Source organism: Saimiri boliviensis, chromosome 17 (assembly GCF_048565385.1).
Source record: "Saimiri boliviensis isolate mSaiBol1 chromosome 17, mSaiBol1.pri, whole genome shotgun sequence".
Classification (NCBI taxonomy): Eukaryota; Metazoa; Chordata; class Mammalia; order Primates; family Cebidae; genus Saimiri; species Saimiri boliviensis.
Window position 1 is genome coordinate 47,030,334 of NC_133465.1, and position 9,780 is coordinate 47,040,113.

The following is a 9,780-nucleotide window of genomic DNA, read 5'->3' on the forward strand; positions in this document are numbered from 1 at the left end:
TCCCTCTGTACCCTGGGAGACACCACATATGACCTGGCACACACATCTATCTGTGTCTTCAGAGATGGTGAAAGACATCCTGGGACCTGAGCCCAGCCCACCCCCAGGACCTTTCTCCCAGTCCCAGGGGCCACAGCCAGGTGCTGTGACAAGCTCCAAAGAGATCCTTCTCCCACTTTCTCCCCACGCCCACTCCTAACAATGACCAGACAGAGGCGAGAATTATGCAACTCAGATAATGAAGCTGTATTGATTGCCAGGAGGGGGTGAGGGTGAAGCAGGGTCCAGGTGTGAAGTGCTTGGTGGGCAGGAGAGGGAGTCTTCTAGTGGGATCTGTGTCCACACGGGGAGCCTCCTAGGCCTGAGCAGGGCTGGGCAGCCTCAGTTCTTGGTGCGAAGGACCTGCTCGTGGGTGGACACCACCTTGCCATCGTGCACATCCATGACCTTGGTGCGGATCTGGCGGCTGGAGGAGGTCACTGGGGAAGAGGCGGGGAGAGGGCGTTACCAGAGGCGGACAGACAATGGGCTAATCAGGAGCGGGGAGGCCAAGGAGGTGAGGAAACTCCAGCTGTCTCCTGCTGCCCTTTCCCCGATTACTGCTTCACTTCCTGCTGTTGCCCAGGCACTGATACCATCAAAACATTTCTTTCAGACTAGGGCTCCCAAAGGTCAGAGACAGAGTCTCTGTCCTCAGACTGGAACTTCCTAAGAGCTCACACCCAGCTGGTTGACCCAGTGGAGTAGTCTTGGTGGGAAGTCCTGCAGGGCCCTGTTCGTGGTGCTGACCACTGCAGCAATGGGATCTGCTACAGACACGAGGTAGACGTAAGAGGTGGGGGCTGCCTCTCCTAGCCCTAAGGAGGGTTTAGAAAATAGCTTCTTCCACCCAAGGAGGTTCACAAGGGACACTGGGCGAGAGCACTATAGCTCAACCCATCACGGAGCCCCTAGACCTGCTTGGGGTACAGAGGGCGGCCCAGAACCCAGGCCCAGTGAGGAGGAAGGTCTTACCATCTCTGGATGACTGCGAGCCAGAGGAGAACTGGGAGGAGGAGAGGCTGTGAAGACAGAGAAGGGCAGGATCATTAGAGACACGCTGGGGCTGTGAGAGTGCCATGGTAGGGGCTGGACTACGGGCAGGGCTGAGACTCACTGGGCATCCTCGCCCTCCAGCAGGCGGCGGTAGGTGGCAATCTCCTGCTCCAGCCGGGTCTTCACGTCCAGGAGGATCTTGTACTCCTGGTTCTGCTGCTCCATCTCGCAGCGAAGCTGGGCCAGCTGCTCCTCCACGCTGCTGATCAGCTCTTGGATCTGGGCCAGCTGCATGCAGTAGCGGCCTTTGGTCTCCTCCAGGCTGTTCTCCAGGGATGCTTTCTGTGAGGGAGGGAAAGAGAATCGAGGATTAGTGAGTGCAGCCATTCTCTTCCTGCCAGTCCTGGGCTCACCACCGTGCCTGGCAGGGCTCCTACCATGCTGAGCTGGGACTGCAGCTCGATCTCCAGGTTCTGCATGGTGCGCCGGAGCTCCGAGATCTCGCTCTTGCCACTCTGCACCAGCTCGCTGTTGGTGGCCACCTCGCGGTTCAGCTCCTCTGTCTGCAAAAGAAGAGAACGCCATTCACACCGGAAGGCCCCAGAAGGCAGGTGGTCTGGGTTGCTTGCACCTCAAATGACACCCACCTTGGTGAAGAACCATTCCTCGGCATCCTTGCGGTTCTTCTCTGCCATCTTCTCATACTGGTCACGCATCTCGTTCAGGATGCGGCTCAGGTCCACGCCTGGGGCAGCGTCCATCTCCACATTGACATCTCCACCCACCTGGCCTCTCAGGGAGTTCATCTCCTGCACAGCCAGGGACAGTCCACAGTCAGGAGTTCCACCATGAAAGTGGATTGGGGTTCCCTAGTCAGGGCTGAATAGTGCCCTCCCACCATCACAATTATATCTCGACCCTCTCTGCTCGCTCTCTCTCTCTCTCTCTCTCTCTCTCTCTCTTTCTCTCTCTGGATAGGCTTTAGCTTTGTTGCCCAGGCTGAACTCAAACTTCTGGGTTCAAAAGATCCTCCCATCTCAGCCTCCCAAGTAGCTGGGACTATAGCCCGCACCACCGTGTCCAGCCTCCCTGCGCCTCCTTTAAGCTGGCTTTTCCATAGAGTCCTCACCTCCTCGTGGTTCTTCTTCAGGTAGGCCAGCTCCTCCTTCAGGCTCTCAATCTGCATCTCCAGGTCAGCCCTGGCCAGGGTCAGTTCGTCCAGCACTCTGCGCAGGCCGTTGATGTCGGCCTCCACACTCATGCGCAGGTTCAACTCTGTCTCATACCTGGAATGACCCCAGAGAAAAGGAATGAGACACCCGTCCTCACCACAGTGAGGGCTTTGTTCTTTCCCTCCAGCTTCTCCCAGAGCTGGCGCCTTGTGGGTGGTTTAAGGAATCAATCTTGAAAATGGCGTGGTTGGACACGGTGCCCATTGATTGCTCAGATCTGAACATTCCTGGGGCCTGGGGATAAGGCAGCTCATCTTGCTGCAGAATTCAGGAGGGGGTCGCGCTTCCAGCTTCAGCCAACAAATAATGTCTAAGTCCTTCAACTGTGATTCCCTCCTGTACTTCAAGGGCAGTTGGGGAAGTGGGAAGTGCCTCTCCCTAAAGCAGCGGTTCTGAAACCTGGCTATGGACCAGAATCACCCAGGAAACCTGCTATAAATAACTGAATCAAAACTCCAAGGGTGGGGCCCAAGAGTCTTATTCTTTTACAAGCACCCTAAGGAGTTTTCATGCAGCTATCCTGGCACCAGCTAGTTCTATTTGGGAAACACTGCTCAAAAATGCCCTGCTTTTCGGACACTGGGTGTTCTGGCCCACCGCTGCAAACTCACTTGGTGCGGAAGTCATCCGCGGCCAGACGGGCATTGTCAATCTGCAGAAGGACGTTGGCATTGTCCACTGTGGCGGTGAGGATCTGCAGGATGGAAAGGGCACAGGTCATTTGTCAAATGCACTTCCCAAGCCCGGCTTCACTGTAACCTACATGAAGCTCTTGCCTGAATTTCCCTCTGCTCCCACAAAACTTGATCCTAAAGGAAAACCCCAGGTGACCCAGGCCTATCCTAAGACTTTGCTAACTCATGTTCAGCAGAAGGGGTTGAAGCCACCCTGGGCTTAGAATAAAAAACACAGGAGTTCTGGTTCCAATTCTGCCCTTGCTGCAAAACCTAATGGGTCTTGGAGCTTCAAGTTCCACACCTCCAGGTGGGGAGAATAATCCGAGGCTCCCCAGCCCTCCTTCCTGAGCTGGCCTCTCTCCTCTCTGTCAGCCAGCCCTGCCAGTCCTCTGCAGATATGCACATTCCTTTTCAAGCTCACAGCCCATGGGAACTCAAGTGGGACTTTCTCAAGAGATAAGACCCAATTGACACAGGGGATTAGACAAGAGGATTCGGGAAAAAGAAGAAGCCTGGCTGGAGTCGCCCACCTCATCACTGAATTGCCTTAATCCATGCAAGGCACCGGAGGGAGAGCTCCCAGGTGATGTGGGAGCAGGGAGGATGGGGCTGGAGTCAGAGGCAAAAGCCTGCCAGCTCCCTCTGTGCAGGGCATATCAGGGAGCCACACCGATTGTCTCTGCAGGCTCTCCATGCCCGCCTGGCTGTGGGGAGGATCCAGCCTGTACAAGGCTTATGGGCGGCGGCAGCCACAGCCCAGACTAGTGAGCTAATGAGCGGTTTGGATGTCTTGCCTGGTCCCGTTAGAGCCTCGCCCCTCCCCTGTGCTGGAGGACAGCTAACTGCCTCCTGTGCTGGAAGGTAGGGTACGAGGGCTCCAGCCTTGGCTCTGCCTTTAATCTGCTATGTGACCTGCAGCTGATCACAACACCTCTCGAAGCTTCAACTGCTTTTTGCTTCCTCTGTAAAACGTAAGGCTAGGAATCACTGATCTGAGGATTTGAGAGCAGAGGCAGATGAGGAGCCTGGGGAAGGGAGTGCATCTTCTCACTGATCAGCTCTTAGGGCATCTGAGACCTCAAAAGAAAGGATCTGGGGTAGACTCTGTCCTATAGAGAAATCTAAAGGTGCCAGTGACCCGAGGCATCCATTGTTCCCAGAAGGAGCTAGCCGGAATGGCACCTTCTGCTGCCCATTCACCCACCTTGTTCCTGAGGTCCTCGATGGTCTTGAAGTAGGGACTGTAGTCCTTGATCTCAGCAGGCCGCTGCCTCTGGTACCAGTCCCGGATCTTCACCTCCAGGTCGGCGTTGGCCTCCTCCAGGGCACGCACCTTGTCCAGGTAGGAGGCCAGGCGGTCGTTGAGGTTCTGCATGGTCACCTTCTCACTGCCCACCAGAAGCCCATCACCACCACCAAAGCCACCGCCCAAGCCGCCACCAAAGCCAGCACCCAAGCCACCACCGAAGCCAGCACCAAGGCCACCGCCATATCCTCCCCCAAAGCCACCACCATAGCTGCTGCTGCTGAAGCCACCGCCATAGCCGCCCCCCAGCCCGTAGGCTCCCCCAGAGGAGAAGCGGGAGGTGGAGACAGACAGGCCCCCGTAGGTGCTGGGGGCACGGCAGGACCCTCCAGCCAGGACGGAGGAGATGCGGCTGGAGCCGCCCCCGATGCCGCAGGAGCCCTTCATGGAGCTGGAGGAGGTGAACTGGCGGCTGCAGGTGGTCATGGTGTTGAGGAGGAGGTGAGCGAGCGAGCAGTTGGCTGAGAGAAGAGAAGGTGCCAGGTAAGCTGAAAAAGGATGCGAGTGCTTTATACTCATGGGTAGGGGGCGGGCTTGGCACCTTCCATTCCCCTGGGCTTTCATCACCCACAAGCTAGGGCCAACTCCCAGTCAGGTCCCTCCTCTCCTCCGCCTCATCATGTCTGTCATATTTTACTGGAAACTCATTGTTTGGGGTGTTTTGGGCTTTCTTGTCCCGCCAGGCGTGATTCACAGGGGGAGGTGTGCGCCTGCAGGCTACACTTTCCCTTCGGGCCCTGGGAGTCCCAGCCCTCGGGAACCCGCGCACTGGGCTCAGCCAGGGTGACAGGCAGCAGGGCCTCTGCACCGTAAATCTGGTGACCTGCTAGATCTCCATTAACTGGATGGGACTTTAATATCCACTTAGAGGAAGCCCGCCACTGCAGGGGATGGGTACCCGGCTAGAGGGCACCGGACAGCAAGGTCACCTTGGGCACAGACAGCCCTCCCTCAGCACGACCCTCTATTAGAGACCAGGACGTCTTGGGGGCCCCCCGAAGGCCTGGTCTGCTGTGCCGTGCTCAGAAGGCTGTCCCTGAAATCCACGCAGCTAGTCAAGCGGATCGTGACTCCTACCCCAACTCCCCCATTAAAGGGAAATCCAGGCAGCTCTCCCAGCCCTGGGCATAGACCCTAATATCCTCCCTAGGGTGAGGATCTCACATCCACCACACACCAGCAGATGGGCCCACAGCACAGGGCGGTGGCCTCATGGGCACAGCCAGGAGGCCGGAAAACTGGAGTCAGGTGGGCCCTGGCTCTGCCATTTGCAGCTCTGTGGCCCAGGGCTTGGCACTTCTGTGAGCCTCAGTGTTCTTATCTGCAAAGTGGGAGTCATACCATCTACTCTGCCTACTGCAGTTGGCTCTGAGAACCCAATGCGGCAATGTATGTGAATAGGCTCTGTAAACCGAGTGTGGCGCGAAGCCTGGTGAGCACTGGTAGCCCAGGCTCCACCCAAAGTGAGTGGAGCTGCACCCAGGAACAGGCCTAGAGGCGGCCTTTCTTTCTTCCAACCCTAGATATCTTCTCAGACCCCCCAGGACATCCCTATTGTGCGCAGAAGTCTGGCTCAGGCACCCTCATGTGACCCCCTTGCTGAGCTGGCCCAGGAAATGTTCTGGGGAGGAATAGAGGCACCTAGGAGTGAAGCTGGGCTGTGACAGGGGCAAGGCCGAGGTGGACATGAGGGTCCCTGACTCCTGAAGCCCCAAGGGTCGGGGGATGTTTCCAGGAGTCCATTTGGTCCTGCTTTGGAAGTGTGTATATCAAAACTTCAGTGATCTCCCAGACAACCTCCCAAAGCAAACCCTTCCGGCCCCCACCCTGCCTCCCGTCAGCCCCTCGGCTCCGCAGACCCCGGCAGGCATGTTGGGAGGAATGTGGTCGTGTCTGGGGCTGCCCGACACGTCCTATCTCCTCAGACAGGCCCCAACAGCCCCTGCTGGAGGCTCCAATGCTCTTCCTGGGATCCACTGCTCCTGGAAGAGAAGGAGGACCCGCTCTCAGCCCCACCCTCGCCTTGACTGTCACCAACTCAGAAGCCAGGGAGGGGCGCCCCCCACCACTGCAGCCTAGTAGCGTGGTAGACAATGCTGAGACAGACACCTGAGCTGTGGGCTCCCCAGATCTGCCAGCAAAGGACTCTCGAGGATGTGAGTAAGCCAGGGCCCCACCCCGCTCCACCCACCCGACAGACACTCCTAATCTCCCTGCAGAGAACGGTCCCCCCACCCTGGCCCAGCCCTACAATTTCCCCAGAGAGAGGCGACAGGGGTTTTGGCTGAGGGACAGAGGCTTTTGTTGGGAGGCATGTTGCTGTTGGCGGTAGGGCAAGGGGAGGCTGTGCTCACCGGAGAAAAACGCTGTGTCCAGAGGGATCTGGGAGCAGGAATGGGGTGCAGAGCGCAATACCGGCTTCCTCTGCGCCCCGCCCCCGCCCCCAACCATCCTGTCTCCTTCTACAGGGATTGGGGATAGAAGCTCCGGAGCCCAGGACATAGGAACAGCTCTACTTTCCCTTTCATCTAATTCAGTGGAACCCAAAAGAAGCTTCTTCCTCCCACTCCTTCAGGGGAATCCAAAAGATAAAGATGGCAAGCAACCAATGATACATACATCCATGCACATCAGCTTAAAAGGCACTTCTGCAGCCCCACCCAACCCCACACACTAACTCTAGAACCCTAGCCTGGAACACAAGCCTGATCCCCGGCACTTGGTCTTAGAAGCCTGGCCCAACCTGGAACCTGAGGCCAGCCTCCCTTCCCCTGCAGACAAGGACGCAGTGACCAAGGAGCTGCAAACGGCCTGGCCAGGCAGGGAGCAGAGACTTAGAGGACACTGCACTCCCGTCCCCTCCCTGGTGCCAAGGAAGCCTAGGACTCAGACATTTTAAGGGAAGGCATTTTCTGGGGTAGCAGGGGTTAATGGGTTGCCAGTCTTGACTGCTGAGGCCTGCAGTAGCCCCCACCTCTGGACTTCTATGCAGGCTTTATGTGAGCAACATTCCCTGACCCTCTGTCCAGCCTGCCCCAAAAGGACGGCGGTGGGGGGTGGGGGCGGGTAAAGGAGAAGCCCGGGGCGGGGTCTCTCTGCACCACCCTGCATGGGGGAGCCCCCTGCCAATCCAAACAGGTAATGCAGGCAAGGCCAGGCAGCACCCCCAGAGCCCGCATTGTGTGCAGAGGACTGCGCTGGGCACCAGGAGATGGCACGCTAAGGAAGGAGGAGACCTCAGGTCAGCCACTGCCCTTGGAGTGCACGGCCTAATGGAAGCAGTGATCCCTGCCTTTAGGAAGGTCCCAACATGAAAGAGAAGCAGGAACGCGCATCAACATTACTTAACATACAAACATACGAAAGAACATACGAAAGAAAAGCACAGACAGGAAAGATTGGTCTCCCAGGGCTGCCACAGCAAATTACCACAAATGTGGCGGCTTAAAACAACAGAAACATAATCTCTCACGGTTTGGTTAGCCATCAGCCCTGAATCACGGTGTCAACAGGGCCACAGTCCCTCTGAAGACTCTGGGGAAGACCCCTTCCTTGCCTCTTCCAACTACTGGTGCCTCCCTGAGTCCCCTGGCTTATGGCAGCATCGCCCCAACCTCTGCCTTCATCTCCGTCCTTTTCTGTCGCTTCTAAGACACTCATTGGATTTAGCGATCACTCTAATCCAGTAGGATCTCATCCCAAACCTTCCCTTACTTACTTCTGCAAAGCCCCTATTTCCAAATAAGGACACATTGTGAGGTCCCAGGTGGACATGATTTGGGGGAACCCTATTTGACCCACTATACCACATAACAGACCGCGTGCTTATCAATTTGCAAAGCAATAGTAAAAACTGGGTGGGAGATGGTTGAGATTTGAGGGTGGTCTCATCTGGAAGGCTTCTGGGAGCAGCCTTTACCTTGACACATGAAGCTGCCAGGGACTGGATGGAGGGAGGCACGGGATTCTCGGGTCTTGGGTCCGTACTTGCCACCATCCACTTTTTTATTTTATTTTTTTTTTTTTGAGACAGGGTCTTTCTCTGCTGTCCAGGCTGGAGTGCAATGGTGGGATCACGGCTCATTGCAGCCTCAATCTTCTGGGCTCAAGGGATCCTCCCACCTCAGCTTCCCAAGTAGCCAGAACTGCCACCATGCCCAGCTAGTTTTAATTTTTTTTGTGGAGATGCGGTCTCACTATGTTGCCCAGGCTGGTCTCAAACTCTTGGGCTCAAACGTTCCTCCCACCTCAGCCTCCCAAACTACTGGGATTACAGGCATGAGTCACCACACCCAGCTTCTTTTTTTTTTTTTATTTTTATTTTGGAATAATGTTAGAAATGGCCGGGTGTAGTGGCTCATCCCTGTAATCCCAGCACTTTGGGAGGTCAAGATGGGTGGATCACTTGAGGCCAGGAGTTTGAGACCAGCCTTGCTAACATGGTGAAACACCATCTCTACTAAAAAAAAAATACAAAAAATTAGGCATCAGGAGGTGGAGATTGCAGTGAGCAGAGAGATCATACCACTGCACTCCAGCCTGGGCAATAGAGCAAGACTCTGTCTCCAAAAAAAGAAATAATGTTAGCCTTTAAGAAAGTTACAAAATTGTACAGAGAGTTCATGTGTGTCCTTCACCTAGTGCTCAGGCACCAGTGTTCACTCACCCGAAGCTCACCTCCTGCTGTTCGGCCTGTATCCTAACAGGTCACAGCTGGTACAAGTCTGTGGCCCAGGAGTTGGGGACCCCTTCCCTGAGACACTCCCACCCCGGCTTCCCTTCACGATGTGTTACTGCGAGAGAAAGCACGGATTTCTCTCATGCTTGTCTAGAGCCTTGTTAGGCCCCCGCCAGCCCTGGGGTAAAGAAGTGGGGAATCTGGCTCCTCTCAGGTCACAGATGGGAAGAAGTCTTCAGTCCAGACAGGCACAGAGTCAAGTAACAAGTTGGAGCCCCCCTTGTGATTCCCAGAGCCCCAGAGCCCGCCTGGGCAAAGTCCTGTGTCCCTCCGTCTCCTCTCTCAGCCCCTCCACACCCTCCCTGGAGTATCCCACAACTCTGAACTTCTAGGCAGGCTTTGTGTGAGCACCATTACCTGACTCTCCCTCCAGACCGCCCCAAAAGAAGGGGGGTTGTTAAAGGAGGAGCCCAGGGCTGGGCTTCTTGTGGTTAGTGAGTCTCCCTGTACCACCCTACATGGGAGAGCCCTGTGCCAATCCAAACAGGTGAAGCGGGCAGAGCTGGGCTGCCTCCCCTAGAGCCCCACCCCCTTCACCCCGCCCATCCCTCTCCCCACCAAGCCTCAGCAAACTGTGTGGACAGAGGGTAAAGCTCCTAGAGCTCGGGGCTGTCTCTTGCAGAGACAGTGGGCTGGGGAGGGAGCAGCCTCTGCTGTCAGAAGGGCTGGGCTTGCGTGGAGGCCAGGAGCTAGCAGGCAGGATTGCAGCACGAGCCTAGAGCATCTCTCGAGGCCCCAGAGTCCCCTTTCCCCCAGAGAGCTATGCTGCCTGCTGATTTCCCAAGCCAATCT

At 56.3% G+C, this 9,780-nt stretch overlaps 1 protein-coding gene across 1 annotated transcript; it reads right to left on the bottom strand.

The window, feature by feature from the left end:
• Nucleotides 1-222: 222 nt before the first annotated feature.
• KRT14 (keratin 14) lies at nt 223-4,746 on the bottom strand. Its single transcript, XM_010330633.3, has 8 exons — nt 4,149-4,746; nt 2,879-2,961; nt 2,165-2,321; nt 1,683-1,844; nt 1,473-1,598; nt 1,157-1,377; nt 1,015-1,061; nt 223-479 (listed from the first exon to the last, which is right to left on the bottom strand). Exons 1-8 carry the CDS (start codon nt 4,674-4,676, stop codon nt 382-384), a joined length of 1,422 nt encoding a protein of 473 aa, XP_010328935.2. The 5' UTR covers nt 4,677-4,746; the 3' UTR covers nt 223-381.
• Between the last annotated feature and the right edge of the window lie 5,034 nt (nt 4,747-9,780).

Bases quoted from the DNA above. Each gene is read 5' to 3' on its own strand.
- KRT14 (XM_010330633.3), bottom strand. From the start codon at position 4,676: ATGACCACCTGCAGCCGCCAGTTCACCTCCTCCAGCTCCATGAAGGGC. The intron at 1,599-1,682 runs GTGGGTGTCATT...CTTCTTTTGCAG, and splicing joins AGGAATGGTTCTTCACCAAG to ACAGAGGAGCTGAACCGCGA. The intron at 1,378-1,472 runs GTAGGAGCCCTG...CCTCCCTCACAG, and splicing joins TGCAGTCCCAGCTCAGCATG to AAAGCATCCCTGGAGAACAG.